The sequence below is a fragment of the Panthera pardus genome, unplaced genomic scaffold, assembly GCF_024362965.1.
Source record: "Panthera pardus isolate Hobbes unplaced genomic scaffold, ASM2436296v1 HiC_scaffold_7, whole genome shotgun sequence".
In the NCBI taxonomy this organism is placed as follows: Eukaryota; Metazoa; Chordata; class Mammalia; order Carnivora; family Felidae; genus Panthera; species Panthera pardus.
Window position 1 is genome coordinate 63,200,565 of NW_026527002.1, and position 26,340 is coordinate 63,226,904.

The following is a 26,340-nucleotide window of genomic DNA, read 5'->3' on the forward strand; positions in this document are numbered from 1 at the left end:
TAGTTGTTCTTATGATAAATCCATATTATCCCATAAACCAGAGAAATGTAAACTCTTCCATTCATGTCAAATTGAGAATGGTAAGCTAATGTTTTTGTTTTGTATGGCTAGCATTCTCTGCTAAGAGGTAGTAAAGGACAACAGGAAGAGAACAATTATTCTTTTTTAAAAAATTTTAATGGTTTTATTTATTTTCAAGAGAGAGACAGAGCATGAGTGGGGCAGGGGCAGAGAGAGAAGGAGACACAGAATCTGAAACAGGCTCCAGGCTCTGAGCTGTCAGCACAGAGCCCGATGTAGGGCTTGAACTCGTGAACCGTGAGATCATGATCTGAGCTGAAGTTGGACACTTAACCAACTGAGCCACCCAGGCACCCCAGAGAATAACTATTCTTGATTGTGTCCTTCACTGCTCATTGATTTTGAATGAGTGGATAGTTTGTAGAGAGGTAAATCACTCATTCACCTAGCTCAATAAAGGGTGCCTTCTTAATATGGCTCTTCTGCCAAAGAAACAGAGCATTTTGCTTGGGGTCAGAGCTTGTCATTCACCAGTATGTAAACTTGGACACATCTCTAGCTTCTCTTTGGTTCCTTTATACATAAAGTTGGGATAGCTGTGTATTGTTTGTGAGAATCCAGTGAGCTTTTGAGATCACCCATTAGCTGAAGTAAGGGCAAGAGGAGCAAACATTTACTGACCACCTATTATAATACATTGTATCCATTAGCCTATTGTCTATTGCCATCTGTGTTGTGCAGAAAGTATTGCTGTCACCTTTTCTAAAAATAAGGCTTTGGAAGAAACAATCACTTACTCAAGGTTCTTTATCTAATAAGTGACAGAACTAGAATCAAATTTGTGTCCAAACTCCATGTCATGCTACATCCCTGTGAAAGAGAATGTTTATTTCCTCCCCCTCTGTGTTTTCTCAAGTGAGAAAGAAAAGCAGGGCATAAAAATGGGTAGTAAGTGCTAACTTTTCTGTTACACATTAACTTTTCTTTTTTGACAAACTAATTTCGATATTATATCATTAAAATCTTCTTCTTAAAGGATTTCTTTTGAAATTCTGGGACACTGATAGTAGGGTTCCAAAAACATGTTTTGAAGTTTGAATGACATACGTAAAAAGTAATATAGACGTACCCATTGTGTGAACTATCAGAAAAGATTAAATATACTGGGATGATTCATGACCATGTGCTATGGGTCTTGCCAAAAGATACAAATCAGCCAAATTTCAAGAATGGATCAAAGTTTATAAAACATAATTATCTTTTATTGGTCTTTTTTATTTTGGTCCCTTTTAATCTCTTTCTCAGATGTTTTTAAATGAAGATCTTATTACTCTAATATGTCCATGATAGCCTTCTCAAATGACCTTATCATAAAATATATTGGATTACGAAAGTAAAAAACCTGAAGGCATGAAACAGGCCCCAGGAGAGTAGATTATAAAAGCTCACATGTTCCAAGTAGGGACACACACACACACACACACAATGTTTGTAACATAATGAACACATTTTGCAAGATTGCCTTCAGTTTAAAGTCAACCAGATTATTAAATTTTAACCCTAAGTCACAGTTTTTTGTCATAAGGTCAATACTATTTGACAAATGCTTATCTCTTAAGAAACAGATACTCTTGGGTTTGTATCATTGTGCAAACTGATCAATTCATTAATGGGGTTATAGAAAGAGCATATTTTGAGGTTGATGAAGTCATATATTTTGATTTCATTACTTTGACTCTTCAGTTTAACTAATGGAAACTTAAATGTTTCAATACTTAAGCAATTTTTTGTTTTTCTTTCTCAGTGGCTCCACCCACAAGGTTACGATATAATGTATTATCTCAGGACAGTATACAGATTTCATGGAAGGCTCCAAGGGGAAAATTTGGTGGATACAAACTTCTTGTGACTCCAGCTTCAGGTAAAATAGGGCTGTTTGTATTTTGTGGAGTATTAGCAACTTTTTACACATAGATAACTAAAAATGTGAAATACTGAGTGTTGCTTTAAAATCATTTGTAAGAGGATTTTTTGAAAGTTTTCTTTTTAATTTAATATTTGAACTTGAAATCTCACCCTCTAATCAAGGAAATAATGTTCCTAAAGTCTAAAGAGTCACTATTGAGCTCACCATAATTCTCCGCAGGAGAAGTTTCCAGATTAAAATCTTCACCACTTCTGTTTTGACATAGGATGAATATTTTTGGTGTGTTGACACTTAAAAAAAAAATCCAATACATCTGGAAGGCCGACGGTTGTGACCAGCTGAGTAAATTATGATTCATTAACTTGATAGTATATTATTCAGCAATTACACATTAAAATTATAAAAACTAAGTATACATTATAAAAATAAGTGATAAGTTAAAACAGGAAAGACAAAAGTTAAATTTATTGATCATGAAGATAAAGTAGTTATGTAAATTTTTATACATCAAATTTTGGTTGACTTTTTTCTTCTATTTTATGTTTTTACTGTACACATCTGATCAACTAAAATAATACAGAGTATGTGGAGGAATCTCCACTACCACATGGTGGTCATGGAGACAAAGAAGGGATCAAGAAAACAGACTGCTTGCTTTTAGAACTTGGTTCTGTGGGGCGTAAGATGTCATGTGGGCAAGTTATTCAGTCTCTCAGTTCCTCAGTTTCTTCTTACACAAGATGCACAAACAGCATTAGTACTCACCTCATGGAGTTGTTGTAAGGCTTGGAACTCAAAATGTGCTCTGGGAATCAGCAGCAGAAGCATCAGTTGAGAGCAAATGCAGACTATTCGTCCCCACCCCCCACTTACTGAACTGGCATCTAATTTTTACCAAGACTCACAGAGGATTCCTATGCGTATTAAATTTGGGAAACACTTGTTGTAAGGACTAAATTAATTTATAAATGCCAAGCACTTAAAAGAGTGACTGCCAAATAGTAGGAGCTCAATCATATTCACCCATGATTGATTTAAAGATGATCTTGAGTACGTCTCTCAGACCTCAGTTCCTTTCCTAGGATACATTTTCACATAGTACATAACAAATATTTCATATAACACATCTTTATAATATATATTTACATAAGTATAATTTTTTCCTCTTTATTGGTGATAAAGAGATTTATAAGAACCTGGACTCCTTGCTGTTAGACACCTTTCTGCAACTCATTTAACGAGGTCAACAGATGCTCTGTTGTTCATAGTTGTGGACATTTTACCCAGTGGTGGATTTAAAACAAGCAGATGAAACACCTGGTTTCTTGCTCGGCCACTACTAAAAAAGAACCTTCTTCTACTAACAAATATTACCCATAGGCTCCTTAGAATGATTCTTGGTTCAGTGTTACCGATGCCAACTTTTCCCATGGTGGCCCACAGAAGTGATTCACTTGCAGAAAACAGTATTTCATTCTCAAGCCTGGTTCAGAATTTTCATTTTGAAGCATGGCCCACTTTTGAAATAACTTTGACTTCTGAAAATGGCAGTTTACATTCTAAAATAAGTCCTCATGGGAAATTCAAGTTAAAGAGATTCTTAAACATCATGACTTTAAAGGTCAAAATACAAGTTTCCAATTTGCGGTACCTCTGAGAATTCCCCGTATTGGATCTTGAAAGGTTATTCTTTTTTTGTTTGTTTGTTTCCTTCAGGTTATCAGTGTTTTAACTACCTGATTAATTGCTGATAATACTAAACTATTGAGTACCTCACGTAGTTGTCATAAAGGAATCAGGGAGTCTTGGAATTGACTTGTGTAGCTTTGGAACCAAAGCTCAGCCAGATCTTTCAATCCCCTCCACCACAACATACCCACAAAGCAGACCTCCAGCTCTTGCTTAAACACCTCCAGAGACAAACTAAAAATTGAGAATGAAAGCAAATGATTTCTTCATGAATACTCGTTACATTTTTTTCCAGTGACCCCATGTCCTTGCTGCCGTGACCCAAGCCAATAACACAGTGTCGACACTCTGGTATCTCCTTGATAAAACATAAACAGAGTAAATAAAGAGAGTAATAAACGCGTCTAGACACAAAATGTAGACATTTGAACACTGCAAGAGATGTTCCAAGTATTGTTTATATCAGTCTTTCCCAAAGCATGGTCCATGGTAATCTGAAAGATGCTACAGCTCTTATACAACCTAATGGTTTAATGGTCAAATAAAGTTAAGAACTCCTGTCTTAAAGAGTTTAAAGCTTTTTTATTGCAAGATTCTCAAGGCCTTTAGTAAAATAATACACCCTATGCCTCTCAGAGTGGGGCTCTAATACAAAGTATCCTAAGACACTTTTTTTTTTTTTTAGTGATGCACACATTAGGAAAGATTTATTTGTAAGTATTTGTAGGAGATGAGTTTTAAACAATAGAACTTTGTGAAACCAGTTTAACATCTCCGACATAAATGCATTTAAAGAAATGGGTTTTGGCAAGAGAAAGGTTTCAGATTTCAGACATAACATAATTAATTTTATGAGAATATGATTAAAATTTATTATAATCTGTGTTATGTTTAATTCATTCAGAAAATTTCAGATGCTTTTTGCTATTAGTGTTAGTGAGGCAGAGGTTTTAAATTTCTCCTTTCTCAGACTTAGTAACTGCTATCAGAAATCAGAAAAGAAAGCTATCTTTGGAATTTTGCATAAAAGTTGAATATTTAATCAACAGTATTTCCAAGAAAGCCTTAGATGTTAGTCTAATTTGATGGAGAGATCATGGAGGTTTGAAATCTTTTCATGAACCAAGCTAACTTTTAAGTAGCCAGGCAATGATTGGTTCCATCAACATCCTGAGCCAGTTATGCTCAGATTTGAGATAATTAAATTGCTAGTGCTTCAGGGATGCTCTGACTCAGTTTAGAGAGACTATAGCAAAAATTCCACTGTAGACAATGACATTCAGTCTGCCCATACCTTCCCCTGCACTTTTAAGTGGAATTCTTTCCTTGAAGAATATATCTGATGGGAAGGGCTTACTGTCTTCTGATCCTGTACTATGACTTTCCCTAGCATATAAAAGCAATAATGCATTGTGATGAATGATTTTTCTGAATGTGTTTTGTCCTATTTAGACAACTGTTTAAGTTATACAAAGAGTAGAGCTAAGAATGAGAAGGAACAATATATTAAAGTTAAGTGCAATGTACATATGCACCATCGTATATATTTTTAAATGTCTTGATTGCTTGATTAATAAATTTTCTTAATGTATACAGTTAACCTGTTTCTTAGTACTGATTTATCTTTCTGTTTTATTATAGGTGGAAAAACCAATCAATTGAATCTCCAGAACACTGCAACTAAAGCAATTATTCAAGGTCTTATGCCAGACCAGAATTATTCGGTTCAAATTATTGCATACAATAAAGACAAAGAAAGCAAGCCAGCCCAAGGCCAATTCAGAAGTACGTATTTACAGTTCTGAAAGTGTCAGCATGGGACTCTGTTCCAGCTCTGAGTTTGCCTATAGTAAACATTGTAATAGGTTAAAATTGGATTGTTTCGATTTGAGGAGATCTTGAAAAGCATTTAGTACAATCTTCCATGAGTTCCTGTCACTGATGCACCTCTGCTTCTCCCTTTACCCATTTCACTGCACGCCTACTTAAATCCGTTAATTTTTACTTTTTTTTAAAGTTACATCACACTTTTTTTTTTAATGTTTGTTTATTTTTGAGAGAGAGAGAGAGAGCACGAGCAGGAGAGGGGCAGAGAGAGAGGGAGACACAGAATCCAAAGCAGGCTCCAGGCTCTGAGCTGTCAGCACAGAGCCCGATGTGGGGCTTGAACCCACGAACCACGAGATCGTGACCTAAGCCAAAGTCAGATGCTTAAGCAGCTGAACCACCCAGGTGCCCCTAATTTTTACTTTTCAAATGCTCCTCCGAACACTGTTCCCTGAACCTTACCCAGACAACTCATCTACCCAGCACGTAGCAGGTGCTCAATAAATACTTACTGAGTGACTCAACAGATGATGCCTGTACCTTCTTTATAGTATCCCTAGCAAATGCCAGTCCAGCCCCTATGTAAACAGTCTATACAATAAGGAATTTAACTTTTTCTAATAATTAATCAGCTGATTTTTATCATCAGCCTGTTAAGTGCCAAGTCCTATGACAAACAGACTTGTGAATATGGTAAGTATTGGCTAGAGACATACATTCAGGGCTCTGTGAAGGGAGGTGATCTCTCTGCCCCAATAATGGGCTAGGATGAGAATGGACAGGGGATGGCTTCATATTTGAGACAGTTCTCAAATAGTAAGTTGGGCAGACAGGGAAAGGCAGGGCCTGCAGGGATATTCTAAGCAGGAGAGAAAGCTCCGAGGTAGCCCAATCCGTGTGTGCATTAGAAAGCCTTTCCTTATACTGAGTTTAAAAGTTGTTCATACAGACAGTGATTCTTCTTTCAGGAAGATACTCATTCATTCATTCATTCATTCACTGTTTTTTTTTTATTTACCAAATATATACTGCATGACTACTAAGTGTCAGGCCCTATTTTAGGCACTGGGAACATGGCAGATCCCTTCCCCTGTGACCTTATATTCTCATGATCAGAGACCACAGCAACTCCCTCTTCCTGGGAGGGGCCGTTTAAATGTGGACGGGAAAGTTTTGTGTATGGTGAATGCAAACAGAAGAGGCCTGTCCTAGTTAACTTTCTGTGCTACTTCATTGTTAATATAGACTCTTTAAAAAATCCAACTTATTAAAGGATAATTTGAAACATTTTAAAAATCAGGATAGTATAGGGGCGCCTGGGTGGCTCAGTCGGTTAAGCGTCCGACTTCAGCTCAGGTCACGATCTCGCGGTCCGTGAGTTCAAGCCCCGCGTCGGGCTCTGGGCTGATGGCTCAGAGCCTGGAGCCTGCTTCCAATTCTGTGTCTCCCTCTCTCTCTGCCCCTCCCCCGTTCATGCTCTGTCTCTCTCTGTCTCAAAAATAAATAAACGTTAAAAAAAAAAATCAGGATAGTATAATAAATCCCTAAGTATCCGTCCGTCAGTCACTTCAGCAGTGAGCCATTCATGGCCAGTCTTGTTTCATGTATTATCCCCCCACCCCACCACTCTGCCCTAATTTTGAAGCAAATCTAGACATTTCAAATAACAATAGCTTTTAAAATCATGCCATTACATTAATCCACAAATCTGGGAGGCTGTGGTTTCTAGAACTCTGTGTGTAGCAGTGTTCTATCTGGATTTTCTGCCCCTCTTTCCTTTTTTTTTTTTCCTTCCTCTTCTAAGTAATGTTTTAGGACATGTATTTTGTGATTTTTTTTTTTTTATTAAAAAAAACTTTTTAAACCAGCTACCTCTTAAAACTTCTGAATAAAGACATTTGGTAAATCCACCTGTCAATAGGACAGGGAGATGTTTCAACATGCCATTCTTTTGAGATTCACATTGTCTGGAGCCTCTGGAAAAGGTTTTTATGTTATTTTCCATATAAATCAGTCTCTGTCTCCCTTTATGGCACCGTACTTCAGTTTCTGGCCTTGGACATTCCGAGTAAGCAAAATAACACTTCTTAAAATCTGTGAGAAGCAGTAAAAAGACAAGGAGACATTTTATTTTAGGCTGAAGTTACTGCGATTGATTATTTCAGATAGTTCCGCTGATTGAGCAGCGTAAGAAACAGGTGACCTTAGAAAGCTTTCCCAATAGCTATTTCCTCAAAACACAAAAGGAAATGCAGTTAGGGGTCCCTGGATGACTCAGTCAGTTGAGTGTCTGACTCCTGATTTTGGCTCAGATCATGATCTCAAGATTCTGGGATCGAGCCCCACATCAGGCTCAGCACTGACAGCACAGAGCCTAGTTGAGATTCTCTCTCTCCCTCTCTTTCTGCTCCTTGCCTGCTCATGCACTCAATCTCTCTCTCTCTCTCTCTCAAAATAAATAAACATTTTAAAAGAAGGAAATGCAGTTTTCAGCTTGCTTAAACTGACATAATCTTAGTGAGACAGTCTGACTAAGACTAGTGGGATAACTTATATGTAAGCATATATATTTCTTAGCTGCATTGTTTTTATTGTCAAGCTGGAGAGATTAGTTCTTCCCAAATAAAAGTTTGTAACAATGAAATTAAAATAACTTTGGTTGGTTTTCTTTTTTGTTTTGCTCCTTGTGAAATGGAGCTATCAGTCTGGTCTCCCCTCCCTGGAAGCCTTTCATGGTTGGGTCCAAGAAAATGATGATCCAGACAAATGCTGTGCATATGGGTTTATAATTAGTGTAGAGACTTGAGGTCCTCATGAGTCCATCTTCTGAACACAGGGAAGCATGAGAAACAATATTTGGAGTTTGAAGATAGAAAAGCATGTCTGATTTGGTGTGTATATTTGGCCAAGCAAATCAAGCATGGCCTCAGTTTTCAGCAAATGGGAGTAATGATATATGCCTATTACTGTGTGGATTAACTCACTTCAGCACATACTAGGGGCAAGGTTGCTGTTGTTATGATTAATGCCACTTTGCTTATGACAGTCTGTTTTCCAATTTAGTCTGCCTCCTGCATGAGGAAGACAGCAGCTTGGTATGACATATGTATTACATCTTATATGTAACCTAAGGGCAAAATTGAAAGATGACTGCTGTAGATAGATAGATAGATAGATAGATAGATAGATATAGATGATATAGATGATATAGATGATATAGATGATATAGATATAGATATAGATATAGATATAGATATAGATATAGATATAGATCAGAATGGTTTATGGCTCTATTTGGCAAACTTTCTTTTTTGGCCACCATTTTCCTGTCATTTGGGAATGACATTTTGTTAATCTCTGCCTACAAAATTGTGTTCATCTTTTCATCTTTCCAAGTCTGGCTTAAATGTCACCTTCTCTGTGAAGTTTCCATGAGTCTCCACCTCTGGAATTATTCTTTGCCAGATCTATTTCTGCTTCTATCACTACTCGGCACAATTGTTCTCACATTAAAGTTGCAGCCTTCTTTTACAGAATGTAAGCAATTTGAGGCCATGGCCTATGGGTGGGTGGGGTTGAAGATGTAGATTTGGAAAATTTCCACAGGAGGGTGAGCATTACACTTGTGGGATGATAAAAGTGTAGGCGGGCTGTACGGAGATGCAAGGCAACTTTAGTATATGATCATGTTTCAGGAATGGAAAACAGAAAAAGGAGCCCAAAAATGAGAATGTAAAGGAGGGGTCTGAGGAGTACAAGAAAATCCAGGATAGTGCCTTTGTAAAAACTCACAAGGAGAAGAATTTACAGAAGGGGGTGTTCCAAAGTGGCCAAAACTCATAAAAAAGCCAGAGAGTGAGGTCTAAAAAAAAAAAAAAAAAAAGGATTTAGAAAATTAAAGGTTCAGTGGGAATGGCAGGATCAAGGCATCTTGTACTGTTTTTTATTTTTATTTTTATTTTTATTTTTATTTTTATTTTTATTTTTAATCTTGGAATTTAACCTCTAGGGTACCAGAAAGCCAAGGAAGGTTTCTAAGGAAACAAATAGCAGAACTAGAGCAACATGACCTTGGCAGTTGGCAAGTCTCAAACTCTTTCAGCAAAGGGATCGAAGCCAGTGAAAGAAGAGGAGGAGAGGAGGGAATGATAGAGATAGCATTAATGGAATAACACCTTAGAGAAAGCAGGAATAATGGTTCGGAGAAAATCATTCCTTCCCCTCCATAGTCCACGGTGCAATAAATTTGCTGATTTCTTTGAAGTGAATGCAACAATTAAATGAAGTATCTCATCATAAGATAGCTTCTGCCTTTTCATGGGGGTTTTATTTGTGCAGAAACCATCACCATTGGTGGTGGTCTTGACTGACTCAAGCAAGTGAACGTGCCAAGCAATAGCAGGAAATGGCTGTGGAGTTTCAAGCAGTGGAAAGTGAAGCTATGAGGGAGTAGATTGGTACAGATGTATTAATTAATTCAGTATTAATTTTATACTGAAATTGACAAAGAAATACTACTATTTATTAGTAGGGACACTTTTTTTTAAGTTTGAAAGGAAATTATTTTGGATTCTCTACCTTCTATCGCAGATAGCCCAACTCCAAATGAAGATATTTCTGGACATGATCTTCCTAGAACGAAGGCCAACTCACTGACCTTGTTCAGAGACCAGAAGACTTGGCTTAAATCCTAAGCCAACACTTTCCGGTTTTATGAAATATGTTTTAATTACTTAGTCCTTTGTTCCGTCATGTACAAAATGGGAATAATCATGCTGATTTCATAGCAGTTGATGAAAGGTTGAATTTATTAGATACAGCTGCCCATAATGAGTCCTTGACCAAAGTAATTCCTTAGGTGTTTTCCACACCTTCCCATGACAAGGTTAAAATAAAATAGCAGTTCTAATCTTTGGGAGTGGAATTCTACCATGGAGCTAATTTCTACTTAATACTCTCAATACTTGCAAAGGTTTTAGTAAAACTCACTAAATATTTTCTTTCAGACATTAACATAACATGTTGCTGTGTTTCTACTTTCCTTCCAGTTAAAGATTTGGAAAAAAGAAAGGATCCAAAACCCAGAGTCAAGATTGTGGATAAAGGAAATGGGAACAAACCATCTCCACCAGAAGAAGGTCAGATTATTTTTTTTATTTGCTTATTTTGGCAGTTGAGTTTTAATAACACAAGCAATACACACATACCTGGCCGTCGCCCCATCAGAAGAGTGCAGATCTGATATGGAACTCTCCTTCATCCCCATGTCACTCCTGCCTTCCTCACTTGTAGAAACTGTTAGCACTTTTCTCTCACTTCCTCTCCGTCTTTAGTACATCACCAGGTTCTTGTGAATTTTTTTTTTTATTGAAATACTGACAGAATCTGTTCGTTTCTTTCCATGTCAACTGCCATTTCTTTTCTGGTGTACAGGATTATTTAGCAAAATCTCTATTTGTTTTCTACCCAGAAGTTTGAGCAATCTTTTCAAAAACAAATCTGAACTTATGCTCTCCCCACACACGTCTTAAAACCCATTCAGTGGCTTCCAACTGCTCTTGGGATACACGCCAGAATTTTTAACTAGACCTCCAAGCCCTGCCTACCCTTGGAACCTACCTGTATCTTCCTCTCCTTCCTCATCTAACAGCTCACTGCTTTCTAGCCCTGCCGGCTCTCTTTCAGATCCTTTAAAGATCTGGTCTCTCTCTGCTGCACTGTCTGCATGAGATACTCTCCCCATCACTATGCTGCTTAAATACGTCCTCTTCTTCCTGCAAAGCTCAGTTCGATCTCCTTCTTCACATGCCCTCATACAACAACTAGCTTTCCTTCATGGCATTTTATATTTACTTATAATTTGTTTTTTTAAATATTTACTTATAATTTGAATGTCTTTTCCACTAGACTGTAAGATCTGAGAGAACAACCATTTGTCTGTTTTTGCTCCTCACTGACTCCTCAGTATCTAGAACTGAGTATCTAGTAATTTCTGATACGTAACAGGCATCTAAGTAAAGATTCACTGAATGCAAAGATACGTAAATGGTCTACTAAAAATGTAGAATACTAATGGATAAAAAGTATTATCACCCAGCAATAAACACTCAGTGTTTATTTTCATGCTTTGGCAGATGACTTTTCAGTCACTTTTCTGTGAATATACAGACACATATGCAGAGCCTGCCATATTGTATTTCTTATTCTGTGCATTGACAAAACTTTCCATGTGACTACATATAGGAGGTATGACAGCCTAGTGGCAAATTGCATCAGCATGCCATTTACCTCCCTGAATTCAAAGCCTGCCTTTGCCTTAAGTTTGAGTGATTCATACTGGTTATACTAAATTCTTTCCTTTTTTTTTAAATGTTTATTGATTTTTGAGAGAGAGAGAGAGCAAGCAGGAGAGGGGCAGAGAGAGAGGGAGACACAGAATCTGAAGCAGGCTCCAGGCTCTGAGCCGTCAGCACAGAGCTCAACATGGGGCTCGAACTCACAAACTGTGAGATCATGACCGGAACTGAAATCAGGAGTTGGACACTCAATTGACAGAGCCACCTGAGTGCCCCCAATTTTTTTTTCTTGTTTTTTTTAAAATACATTTTTCCCCTCTGCTGGACTTAAAGTCCTTTTGTATTTTTTGTATGGTTATAATTAAATTTTAACATACATATAAAACCAAAAGCTAAAACTAATCTATATCTTTACTCTTTCCTAACCAATACAAAATTCTGTAATACTTCAACTATCCATCTCCTGTATTTTACACCACTCAAGGCAGATACATTAAATTTAGCTTCTTTTTTTGCCTCATGAAGTATGCAGTTTAAAGTAATTATTATTTTAACAGTCAGGGTTTGTCCAGATATCAAGATTTCCCATGTTTATGAATTTATTTGCTCATCATTCCATCTTGTATCTCTGATACAGAGAGAGGATCTCTGTTGGTAAACTCAATTTTATTCATACAAAAATATGTTCACCTCCCACTTGGTGTTGAAAGATTAGCTGTCGTCTCCGGTTATTTAGAAGATGTGTCACTATCTTCTGGCTCCTGTTTTTGACAAGCCTGTTGTTAGTCTAAATATTATTCCTTTTCAGGTAGTTTCTCTTTTCTCTCCAGATGCCTTTCAGACATTCTGCCCTTTTTCTTTGGTGTTCTATTGTTTCACTATAATAACCTAGTTACAGATTTCTTTGTGCTCCCAGAACTAAGAGCTCTATCTTTCACCAGCTTTGAAAACTACTTAACGTTTAGTGCTTCAAAAATTTTTTTCTCAGTTATCTATTCCTTTTTCTCTCCTCTCTTTCTCTGTATTTAAATTAGATTTATCATAGATAGTCTCCTCCAGTGATCTATATCTCTTCATTTTCATATTTTCTACCTCTGTGATTTTATCAGTGACATTTTGGGTAACTTCCTTTGCCTTTCTATTAGTGCACTAATTATCTCTTTAACTTTTTCAAATCTGCTTTTTAATGTGTACTTTCCAATGAATAAATCTTTCATTTCTAGAAATTGTATTTAGTTCTTTAATAAATTTGCTAATAATTTTTATGGTACTTTGTTCTATTTTAGTGCTTTAAAAATTATTACAATATTTCTTTAAAAAATTTTTTGTAAGTTTATTTATTTTGAGACAGAGAGAGAGCATGAGCAGGGGAGGGGCAGAGACAGAGGGAAAGAGAGAATCCCAAGCAGGCTCTGCACCACCAGCCCAGAGCCCAATGCAGGGCTTGAACCCATGAATCATGAGATCATGACCTGAGCTGAAACCAACTGTCAGACTCTTAACTGACTGAACCACCCAGGCACCCCGAATTATTACAATATTTCAAAAATGTTTCTTTTATATTCTGAGCCCAATAATTATATTATCTAAAGTATTTTGGAGCTAAATTCTTCTTTTCTTTTTTTATGCTGGTTTTCATTCATGGTGCTTGTTTTCTTGTTTGATGTGTCACGCTGGTTTGTGAGCTCATTTGTGGGAATTCTTCACAGTATGGTTTAGGGGTGTGCCTTTCCAGAGAGGTACCCTTAGGTAGTAACTATTTATGTTAATTTCTTGTCTTAGAACACTCAGAATTTGTCCATGGTTACAAATTCATAGGAGAGACACTTTTCTTCCACATAGAGCTTAGGCCAATACAAACTCTTTGTTATTGCCCTTGCTGGAAAGTAGATATTTTTCTAGTCCATCATTTCACTAAGGGTATAGCCTTTTGAGGGTGCTTCCTTTACTTGGGAAGTATCAATTTCAACCGCCCACATAGAATGCATGCAAGGTCTTGTTCTTATATGAGTATTCAAGCTGAACTTCTTGACTTGCAAATTCCTGGTTGATATGAAATCTATCAGATATATATTTCTCATTACAATAAATAATTTGTGAGAAGAGATTTTTGAGACTATGCATATGTTGCTTTTCTCATTAAATTTTTATGCACTTGTTTTAACATTCATTGATGATTCTTGCCTCAATCAGTTACTACTATAGTGTTTATAAAAATGGTAATTTTCTGCACTCCATTGTTTACATGTATTAGCTGGCTTTCTACTGTAAGGGCTATCTTTCCCTTTGCCCACATATATTTGTCTATTTGTATCAAAATGGACTCATGGATTCTTATTTTATGGGATGGATTAAAATCCATTACTATCATTATTTATTTTGATGCTCAAATTCTTCCAGATTTGTTCAGTGGGAGCTATTTCAAGCTGTGCTCTATGCCTATCATTCTTTAAGCTTTTCTTACTTTATGGCACCAACCTTACATTGCAGAGTCTTCTTGTATTTTTTCTGTCCTGCTCTGAAATCAATCAGTAATTCAAGAAATTCTGGTTTCTTTTCATAGAATGGTATTTAGATACCAAGATGTGGGCACTAGATGTGCTCATTGCTTCTAGGTTGTTATTGTTTCTAGGTCCTCTTAGCTGAGAGTACACATGCACTGCACACACACACTCCTCTGTTTATCTATCATCTGTCTTAAAGCTACAACTTGTATCTACTTTAGACTGATATCACGGGGTTCATTCTAGCCCGTCGCCTTTCCATATTTATAATCCCTTTGCAAGGGATTTGGGAAACATGGCTCCCAAAATCTTAAATATATCTGCTTATATGCTCAGTCATAAAAGTCATTTTAGAATTTCTAATCTATACACACTGTAAAAAATATCTGTTAATTAGAGTTCAATATTTGCCTTTAGTGTGGGTCTACAATAAAACAAACATCTGTGTTCAAAAGGATCTTAGGTTAGTTCTTTTCTTCCCTATTCACTGTGGTTTTGTTATTCATTTTTAATACAGCTAGGTTAATTTATGAGTATGTAAAACACTAATGTGGTTCCAAGAGCAAAAAAAAAAAAAAAAAATTATACAAAAGGTAACACTCAAAAGAAGTATCAGTCCCCTTTTTTCATCTACCTAGCTTTACTCACCCCTTCTAAGTAACCAAACTCATTAGTTTTGGATTTGTCTTTCCTATTCATTTTTGAAAAGAGAGATTTGTAAATATTTTTATGGAGGATTCTACATGTAAGCTCTTAGCTGAGTTTTAGGTTAGCATTCTTCACCATGCAGTGCTTAAAGAATGGCACTCAAGGTGAGATCTGTCTTCCATCCATGGATTAGAGTTGGTCCCAGAATTTAGGTATAACTAGATATTACTAAATATCCTAAGTTCTTCATTTTTTCCCCTGATTCCCCTTCCTCCTGCCCTTCTAAAATCAAGGATTAAATGAAGTGAATTAAATACAGGAAAATGGACAATGAAACAGTAAGAGTAATGTGGACACATGTTTTGATAACTTATGTAAATGAACATCTGGAGGACTGGTCCTTCAGCAAAGCATTTGCTTTACTCACTAAACATGATTATGGAAGGACCTTCCCTTAGCCCACTGTCAGGCAGAAGCTGTTTCAAGGTCTTTACTGCAGTGATCAGGACGTGGGCTAAGGCAAACACTCTGAGCAGTTTTGTGGAAACAAAGATGGCTTCCTCTTTTAGGCAGGGGCTCCTGTGAGGTGTGTGCAGAGACAGTGTGGATTCTGAGGGCACTGGCTGTGGAGAATTGTCTTAAGACATAAATTATAAACAGTGGTGACAGTCCAGGCCAGAGTTAGGGCTCCCAGGAGATTGAGGAGGAGCGTTCATGGGGCCCACTGGCAACCAGAAGGCCTTCCCCACCCAAGTGTTAATGTACCACTTGCCACAGCCCCTCTTCTAAATGTGCTAGCCCCAGAATTCACGTTGAACTGTGTTGCTGTTTGTTCTATTTATGGTCTACAATTTTTGGTACAAGAGTTGACATTGATAGTGGCTAAGATACAATCAGACATATTTCACATAATTTAGAATTTTAGTTTCAAGGGTTGAGAGCCTTAACAGAAGTTGCTGTGCAGTGAAATAGTTACGTGTTTTCAATCTACTGTACGTTTCTTCAATAATCCAAAGCAAACTCCCAAACAAAAGTGGTATTTGCCTTTAAGCATAATATTGGCATTTTCGCCTCAACAGCTATTTCTCCATTGTCCAAACAGCTTTCTTCAGTTATTTTTGGTGTTTTGAACAAGAATGCAGAGCCCAACTGAAAAAGATTATGAAACAGATAGCAAAAGTCACATAAAGTTTTTCCCCGCTTTTAATGGTTTTTAAAGGATCTGACCCTCTTTGTTTTCTTTTAATAAAAAAAAATATTTTAGGTTTTTTACAATGAGAAGATAAAGGTAAAGTCTTTTTTTTTCTTAGGAAAAAATATGAGCTGAGCACAAGTTACTCTTCCAACGATTGGCAAACTATGGCTCGCAGTCCAAGTGCATCCTCTGTTTTCTTACACCGTATAAGGGTTTATTGGCATACAGCTGTGCTGTCTTTTACATACAGTCTATAGCTGCTTTCCCGCAAAACCAGAGTTAAGCAGATAGAACAAGTATCATAGGACCTGCAAAGACTAAAAGATTTTCCACCCTGCCCTTTTCGTAAAATGATCGCTGTTCCTTGCTTTTGAATGTGCTGGAACAGAATCACTTGATGAACTGAGTAATTTACCGCTTTTCTGAGGAGTGCTGGTCTGTGTTGGTATTTTCAATAAGAATTGCATAGGATGGGGTACCTGGGTGGCTCAGCTGGTTAAGCGTCTGACTCTTGATCTTGGCTCAGGTCATGTTTGTGAGATAGAGCCCCACATCGAGCTCTGCACTGACAGGGCAGAGCTGCTTGGGATTCTCTCTCTCCCTTTCTCTCTGCCCTTCCCCCACTCTTTCTCTCATGCATGCTCTCTTTCTCTCTCTAAAAATAAATAAATAAACTTAAAAAAAAAAAGAATTGCATAGGATGTGCTCTTATATATAAACCTTCAGTGGATCCTACTTCTCCTACAATCACATTTGACCTCTTAAAATCTGAAACATGACAACTCCCAAAATTTAGTTGTGAGGACTAAATTTGTTAGCATGCATGAAGTGCCTAGAACATAGTAAGTGCTACATAAGTATTTGCTACTGATACTGCAATGTATAATTTGCATAAATCAATCACAGACCAAACTTTTATGTTATTGATTTAACAATAAATGCATAGAGGAGGTTTGGTGATTACCCCTTAGTGCTGAGCACTGAGTTAGGCACTGAGACTTAACTAGTGATAACAGTTGAAAGGATTCTACCCTCAGTCCACTCATGTAGTCTGGCAGGGACTCAGCACTCTTGGAGAAGAGTCAGTTTTGCCTTGGGTATCATCATTATGGTTGAACAATAGCCAGGGCTCACGATTGTTCTGAAGGTATGTTATTACTAGGACCACCTATTTCCCATTAATAATTTCATGATTTCTGGGCTCACTGTTAAGAGATAAATTTGAAATGTTAACACCTTTTCCATCAGTTATTCTGGGTCTTAGATCTGCTGAACCCAGGATTCTGAGTTCAGTTCAACAGGAGTGGGACTGTTGGGGATGTGAATTTTGGTAAGGCAGGAGTGAGAAGATCAGCCACAGTATGGGAGAATGGGTGGGGTGTGTAGGTTAATTCTGGCTACATCTTTACTCTTAGAGATTAGAGGGAATGGATTGGGTCCATTCATAAACTGGACACTGGAGTTAGGTTGTGGGCTGGAATTCATGCGTTAAAGTATTTAGGAGGGTGCCTGACCCCCAGAGCATGCTCTGTAGGTCTTCCTCTTCCTCCTCCTTTTCCTTCTTGTGCTTCACTATCCTCTGACTCCTTTTCATTTTTTTCTTGTTATTGTTATAATTACTATTATCTAGACAGTGGATATAGTGTATCAGCAACAGCACTAGGGTGGACTAGAATATCTCTGCTCATAAGCATAGAGAGAATTTGCGGAAGCACCTCTGTCTATCTGTGCCTGTGCCGAGTGGGGGGAAATGTCTTGAGAATTCATAACGATGGGCCCATACCATGTTCAAATTAAGCATTCAAATTTACCTTCCTCACATGCTCTGGGAACCTTCCATTCAAGAGATTAATGTAAAAAATTGCTCAGCGTTAGTAAAAGTAGGGTACCTGGCAGAAGTAAACACAAAATCACATTTGAGGCACATATGTATGACTCACATTCCAAAGATTGCCACAGATACAGCAATGCCAAGAAAGAGCTCAGAATCCAAACTTGTGAAGCATAGAAGTAAACCATGTGCTATGAATAACAATCAGAAGACACAGAAAGGGTGGTCTCAGAATCCCGGGGGTTTCAATTATGGAATGATTACATACAGACTATAAAATAAACAATATTATTAAAGTCATAGAAATATTAAAAATGAGAGAAGAAGAGATTGAGAGACTATGAAAAAGAGAATATATGGATTTGAGAAGTGATCAAATAGAAGATAAAGAATTGTGAAGAGCATAAATGGATAGCCATACCCTGAATCGTGTTGGGGAATCTTTGGCCAGAGTCAAAGATAAGACTTTGAGAGACAAAATCGGAATGAGGAGGGATGAAGGGACTGGTTGAAGCCATTTCTAAATGACAGAGAACTAGCTACGTGCTGTGGTATGTTCTTCAGGGTTTTTTGTATATTAGATATACCACTCTTTTTAAAAAATGATGTTAAGTGATTTTATTTATTAATTCATTCAGAAAAAGGTTGAGAAGTTTAGCAAGTTCAGCTTGCTCAATAAACTGGTGACCTGTGTTTGAGGAAGAAAAGAATTATTGTATTAATTTTAAAATAAATCCTGATCTGTTACAACTGTGTAATAGAAAAGCTGTGATATAATTATGGCCCTGTTTCTCCTCACTTCACTCTAAGCATTTCGTAGCATTTCATGGAAGCACAGAACAAGCAAAGATAGTCTATGAAGCACGAGGCATTAGACACATCATAGGTTTCTGGAGTCTGTGTAACATGCTCAGAGGAGACGTCAGAAGGTGATATGAATTGCTTCCCAGCCTGAGGTTTAAGAGAAGAAATAAAAAACATTTTCATCAGAATACTTTTTTCTTCCCATACTGAACCTTCCTTTTTCCATCTTGTTTTCCCTTTTACTTACTGAGATCACTATGACTTAGAATACAGCACACAAGCTTTGTGGTCAAACGTCTCTTGATGTAAAATCTTCCCTGGCTTGTTACCTAGGTCTGCAACCTTAGGCACACAGCAGTGCGCCCTTATCTGCAGGAGACGTGTTCCAATACCCCCAGTGGGTGCCTGAAGGCACAGACAGTACCGAACTCTCTACATCTGATGCTTTTTCCTATATATGCACACCTATGATAAAGTTTAATTTGTAAATTAGGCACAGTAAGAGATCAACAACAATAACTACTAATAAAAGAGAACAATTATAACAACATACTGTCATAAAAGTGCTGTGAATGTGGTCTCTCTTTCTCTCTCCAAATTACCCTGGTGTCCTGTTCTCATTTTTTTCCTGGGACGATGTGTGATGATAGCATGGCCGCCCACGTGGTGAGATGAAGGGAAGGGGATGACGTGTAATGAAGTGATAGGCTGTTGTTGATCTTCTGATGATACCTCAGAGAGATGATCGTCTGCTCCTAGACCGAGTTGACCTCAGGGATAAAGGAGGACCATGGATAAGGGAGGACTACTCCATTAACCTCCCTAAACCCTAGTTTCTTCACTGGAAAAAGCAGCATAGTAGTCAAAAAAAGCATATGACTATTTGTGAGAATGAAATGCTAGCACATATATGACATGCCTGGGCACTTAAGGAATGTCAGGTTCTACCCCATTTTCCATTTCCTTTTTTAAAAAGTGTTTATTTATTTGGAGAGGAGAGAGAGAGAGAGAGAGAGAATGAGAATGGGTAGGGAAGAGAGAGAAGGAGAGAGAGAATCCTTAACAGGCTCCACTCTGTCAGCACAGAGCCCGACTCGGGACTCAATAGCACAAACCATGAGATCATGGCCTGAGCCAAAATCAAGAGTCGGACGCTTAGCCAACTGAGCCACCCAGGTACCCTTCCATTTATTTTTATTATTATTATTTTAATGTCTTGATTTCAAGGAGAAAATAGCATACAGAATGCAACAGAGTATCTTACATGATCAACAACTATTTGTTGAATATTTGGATGTGGCTTCTTTGAGACTAAAGGAGAGTCACAATTCTGTGGAGAAGATTAAGAAAAACTGCGTTAATGAAAAGAATGTTTTTATCACAAAAAAGGCAAAAAGCTGATTTCTGTTTTTCTCCTTGATGTGAAGCATTAACAATTCATGTTTTCAGGAATTCAGAGAGACACGAGGCAGAATCAGTCACTCAGAAAATAATCATTGAACACCTGCAAAGTACGTTATACCTGTACATGAAATGATAAGATTTCCTGAGGGCAAGGGGATGAGCTTCACCTCTCAATATACTTCAAGTTTTCTTAGTCTTCCCCTCCCCGGTACTTAATAAGCCATTTTAGAAGGATTTTGACACCTTGTCTGTGGGCTGTTGGCCTCCAGTAACTTTTACCATTCTTAGCCTGTGAATTCTCCAGTGGTAAGAAATCATAGTTTTTCCTTAAATAAGTTTTCAAATGTCCTCATTTTTAAGAACTAGTAATGTGTGTGTGTGTGTATGTGTGTGTGTGTTTATACACACACACATACACACACATATATAAATATATATACACACAATTTATACACACACGCACAGACAATTTTTCCATCGGGCACCACTATGGGCACTGCTATAGATTTTGGCAGTCTGTCCCCCTTAGGAATGCTTGGACTCATGTGATCGATACCTTCCTTCTTGTCTAAGGATTTTGTGTTAAACATCTTATTTCTATACCTGCAGTCCTGTTGAGCAGGTGTTTCGACCTTAGAAATTGCAAGATGTCAGGATCTGTTCTTTATGGATGAATTGGAATTACAGGGATGATTGAGTTATTGCAATTTTTCAGAAAAGCAACAACCAAAGTAAACACATACCCAGATCATGTCGTACTATCTACAGAGGTGAAAATAAAAGAGAAGGTAATACACTGGCTTCTGAGGTTGAGCAAGTTTTATTTTTAAACCAAGATAGTAAGGTGAAATAGCCTCTCTTGGGTCAGTATTATCTTGGAAAAATCAGGAAATAACCAGGTAATTGTACAAATAAGTTTTAGAGTAAACTCTATATAAAAGTATTTTAAAAGGACCATATATTTTCACTGGAAGTAAAACCTATTTTAAGTATTTTGCATTGGGGTAAGTAAAGCTTGGAGAAGGTAGTGGGAAGAAATGGTGGGGGGCAAATGGAGAGATAAAAATTGAGGCAAAAGTCTCAGAGATGGAACTGTTTTGCGGGGAAAGAAGGGTAATTTTATTGGGATGAAGAGTGAGATAAATATGGATAGGTCAAGTGGATTTGAATTATGGAAGGTTTTGAAGAGTACAAGGAATAGTTTAGGTTTAATTTGGTAGGTGAGGGAGGGAAGAAATAATCTTAAAATTTAGAATTGGGAGGTACTTTGAGAGCCATTTAGGTCAATCAGTTGAGAGGTTGGTTGAGACTCCTCGGTCATGCCTTTGAAGGTTGACCTGCACCTGCTTTTATTGACAGAGATCTGTGGAGGATCTCTGTCTTTCCCAAGGCAGTATCTATGGAAATCTTGACCGTTAGAAAGTGTTTTCTTTCTTTTTTTTTTAAGTTCATTTATTTATTTTTGAGGTGTGTGTGTGGGGGGGGAGGATGAACAATTGGAGGAGGGACAGAGAGAGAGAGGGAGACACAGAATCCAAAGCAGGTTCCAGGCTCTGAGCTGTCAGCACAGAGCCTGATGCGGGACTTGAACTCACGAACCGCGAGATCGTGACCTGAGCCGAAGTTGGACGCTCAACCGACTGAGCCACCCAGGCTCCCCTATTTAGAATTTTTTTTAACATTTATTTACTTTTGAATGACAGAGACAGAGCACGAATGCAAGAGAGGCAGAGAGAGAGGGAGATACAGAATCTGAAGCAGGCTTCAGGCTCTCAGCCGTCAGCACAGAGCCTGACACAGGGCTCAAACCCATGGACCGTGAGATCATGATCTGGGCTGAAGCCAGACCCTTAACCGACTGAGCCACCCAGGCACCCCAAAAGTTCTTTCTTGAATTGAGTTGAATCTGTCTCCTGTGGGCATACAGAGCACTCCTAATCCCCCTTTTGTATGTCAGTCATTTAAATATTTGAAGACAGCTGTAGTATCTTCTGGTCTCTTACAGCTTTTGAGCAGTTAAGAAATGTAATGAATGTGATGTTTATGGGATTGTCAGTTACTGTTAAGATGCAGGGCTCTGAATGACAGCTGAAATGCTCTTTTTTGGCTCTGGTTCAGGGATTGGGCTTTACATACCTGCAAATTGTCATGGTATCATTCATCCTAGGTTGGATATAGGACAAGTCAGTATGACTTTGATGTCATGTTCTTTTTAGTGGCAAGGCTTGACATTCTTTCCCCCCCTCCCTCCCTCCCTTCCTTTGTCCTCCCTTCCTTTCCCCCTTCCTTCCTTGCAAATACTTCTCTTCTGTGAAAGGAGTTGCATAGCACAATGGCTAAGTGGTTCAGCCCTTGGAGTCGGTCCTGGATTTGAATTTCAGCTTTTCCAGCTGCTCAGTGTGTGATGATGGGCAAATTATTTAACTTTTCTAAGTTTCTAACCTTTCTTTTTCAATGGAGTGAGAACACCTGCCTTGTAGTATGAATATCAGGCTTAAATGGAAAAGACACAAACAAAGCATCTGATGAAAGGGGTCACTAAGTGGCAAGTCTTTTTATTATTGTAAAAAAAGGAAACCATGACAACTGTTTGCCTCAGTCAATAAATAAATAACTATATATATTTAAGTTTAATAACTAAATAACTACATATCTATATCAATGCCTATTGAGATCTATATCTCTCTCTCCCTCTTTATCTCTATAGATAAATAGATGGATAGATAGATAGATAGATATAAAGATATATTTATATCTATATATCTCCTTATATTTATTATAAGGAGTTGGTTCACATGATTAGGGCGGCTGAGAAGTCCCTAGGTCTGCAGTCAGCAAGCTGGAGACACAGGAGAGCTGATAATGTAGGTTTCAGTAGGGAAACTGTTAGGCTCCAGGTCCCAAAAGAGCCAGGGTTGCAGTTTGAGTCCACCCCATTCCCTTTCCCTTAGTGTTCTGTTCTGTTCAGGTCTTCAGTGCATTGGATGAGGACCACCCACATTGGGGAGGGCAAGGTACTTTACGCAGGCTGTAGATTCAGATGGTAATCTCATCCTGAAACACCCTTACAGACATACTCGGAATGACATTCGGTTCCATTCAACCAAATGTCTGGGCACCCTGCGGACCCATCAGGCTGGCCCATAAAATTAACCATTCCACTAAATAACAGACTTCTAGGAAGTAAGAAGTTCCGCAAACAAATAATAAAAACAGAATAAAGGAAGAGAATGATGGAGGGGTGCTGTCGTAGATAGGGCAGATATTTGTCAGGGATGCTCTGAAAGGTAAGCCTCTGCCAAGACTGGACTATATGAGTGCTAAGCTCACTCTGATTAATGTGAGCAAACACAGCTGACAGGAGGCTTCTGTTGCTCACCTGCTAGAGGGACCACTTGTAACATTAATGTGACAGGTAACCAGTGGCCATCCATGTTGCCTTAGGTGAGCACATTTTCTCTGGCGGTGGTAGCATGGACCAAACCTTTGGAAGACCTGGAAGCCAGCCCTGGCTGTGCAGAAACCACTGATTCATTCACTTGTCTCTCTGAACCTCAATTTCTCTTCTGAAAAATGAGGATGACAATGGCACCCCCAAGAATATTGCCAGAATCAGAATGTGCCTATGTACTGAAAAGCCCTTTTTAGAACCATTGGTAAAATAATGTTAACTCTTAAAAAAAAAATCTTCAGTGATGCAGCTGAAGCCAGTCTTGGAAATGAGCTCTTGGTTTGGAAATCTGAACTTAACCTCATGAGAGACTAAAGTGAAAAATTGTTCTGTGACCACAGTTTTCCTTCGGATGTCTTGGTTAATGAATGGCCTAGCTACGTATTTTGCTAGTGGCAGAGAAAAAATAATTTGAAGCCACTAAATGAATCTGAATCTGACCAGTTGTAGCGAAAATCATCATGAGAGTTTTTTGAGTGCATATTCAAATAATATGAGTAAAAATAGTACATGCTTTCCTTTCATTCGGCCTCCAGCATTGGAAAAATAGCAAGTCAGACAAACCTGATACAATATCCCTGATCCCTAAGTAACTTTCCCAGCGTGATAGAGCACCAGGGTGGGAGGAGAGACCACGTTTGGGCTGTCGTCATTCATTTTTTTCTAGTGCTTTGCCAGAGGTATAAATTATGTGAGAAGAGGCATTCCTTTTTAACAACACAATTCAATGTAGTTCCCATTCACGGATGTACTTCATGCCAAAAGCGGAGCCAGACAAAGGAGATGGAAAGATAAGATGCAAATTTCTCATCTCTCAATGAGTTCAGTCACATCAGAGAGGCAGAAATGGAGACAAATCGTATTAGTCCAGCACTGTGAATACAGCAAAGCATGTGCAGATGCAGAGACAGTGAAGAGGGGCAGATAATGAGTCCTATCTGAGGACTGTTGGAAAAGCTGCATGAAGTAGCGAAGTGTGACCTGGGTTTTGAAGGATGAATAGGAGTTTATCTGGCAGAAAAAGGCAGTTTCTGTCAATTCTCTCTTTTTTATTTTCATTAACTATGGTGGTGAATACTTTTATCCGTAAATACATTGTACCTATTTCTATATAAACCATACTTAGGTCACTAATTTGAATGTTATTAGAACAAAAAGAATAATATGATATAAAAGGAAGAGTTTTAACTTGTAATTTCCTGTCATTTTAACCAGAGTAGTACCTCCCCCCCACACACATACACAACTCTCTTTATATCATTCTGTTTATTTTGTTGTTGTTTTATTTTGTTTTTATAAGTAGGTGCCACACCCAGTGCAGAGCCTGGTGTGGGACTTGAACTCACAACCCTGAAATCAAGACCTGAGCTGAGATCAAGAGTCAGATGCTTAACTGACTGAGCCACTCAGGTGCCCCCTGATTCTGTTTATTTTTATAAAGCACTTTAAAAAAAATCTGAATTCGGGGTGCCTGGGTGGCTCAGTCGGTTAGGTGTCTGACTTTGGCTCAGGTTGTGATCTCATGGTCCATGAGTTCAAGCCCCGCATCGGGCTCTATGCTGACAGCTGAGAACCTGGGGCCTGCTTCGGATTCTGTGTCTCCCTCTCTCTATGCCCCTCCCCTGCTCATGCTCTGTTTGTCTCTCTCTCTCTCTCTCTCTCTCTCTCTCTCTCTCTCTCTCTCTCTCTCTCTCTCAAAAATAAAGATTTTTAAAAATCTGAATTTATGTTATCTTGTTAGATTTTTTTCCCCTCACTGAGAAATTAAGCAGCTGGAAGGCAAGAACATTGTATGTTCCTGGTTTCCCGGAACAGCCCCTGATATGTAGTAAATATTAAATACATTTTTAATAAGTAAATACATTTTATCCAGAAAATTAGTCTCATAATACCAAATAAATAAACAAGTTTAGACTAGACTGATTTATACTAATTCAGAGTTGTTGGGGGTTTTTTTGTGATCCACTGAAAAGCTTTTATTAAGCACTCTGGGGCAGTGGTGGAGGGGGGAGGTTCAGTTCTGCACCTTGTCTGGAGCAGCTGGCCTGGAGCACAGCCCCTGCGGACAGGTAGGGGTGCTTGAATTAACTTTGATTTTCAACACAGAGTTCTACCATGATGTCAGTAGCACAGTAAAATTGGTATAAAATTATTGTTAGAGACACTTTTCAAAAGGGGTGTTTAGGTCCTAAGTGCATGTACAGTTGGAAGGGCAAAAGTTTTGGAGGGACAATTGGAAATGTTTGCAAATGGCACATACTAGCTGTGGATGTCACAGCAGAGGGAAGTTCTGTGGGGACACTGCTCCATTTTGGAGACTTTTTCCCCTACTTTCTAAATTTATATAATGTTGAGTACCTCACAGAAGTCTGTATAGCCCTGTGGCTAAAAGCTTAGATTTTATAATTTTTTTAATGTTTGTTCATTTATTTTCAGAGAGACAGAATGCGAGTGGGGGGAGGAGCAGAGAGAGAGGGAGAGAGAGAATCCTAAGCAGGCTCCACACTGTCAGTGGAGAGCCTGATGTGGGGTTTGGACCCACGAACTGTGAGATCATGACCTGAGCTGAAATCAAGAGTTGGATGCTTAACCGACTGAGCCACCTGGGTGCCCCTAAGAGCTTAGATTTTAAAGACATGTTACTAGGGTTTGCCACTCCTTCACTGTGTGACCTCCCCTGAGAAAATCACTCAGCCGTGTGTATCGTACTTTTCGTCCTGGAGTGGGACTGAGAATAATTGTA

General features: G+C 38.3%; 1 protein-coding gene across 5 annotated transcripts in view; it reads left to right on the top strand.

Annotated features, from left to right (window-relative positions):
• Positions 1-26,340, top strand: part of COL14A1 (collagen type XIV alpha 1 chain) — a 210,989-nt gene that overhangs the window by 20,637 nt on the left and 164,012 nt on the right. For all 5 annotated transcript variants that reach the window (XM_019459943.2, XM_019459946.2, XM_019459942.2 and 2 more), the window contains exons 3-5: positions 1,826-1,942; positions 5,279-5,422; positions 10,513-10,602. In XM_019459943.2, the coding sequence (XP_019315488.2) occupies positions 1,826-1,942; positions 5,279-5,422; positions 10,513-10,602 (351 nt within the window). The remainder of the gene's footprint in view (positions 1-1,825; positions 1,943-5,278; positions 5,423-10,512; positions 10,603-26,340) is intronic.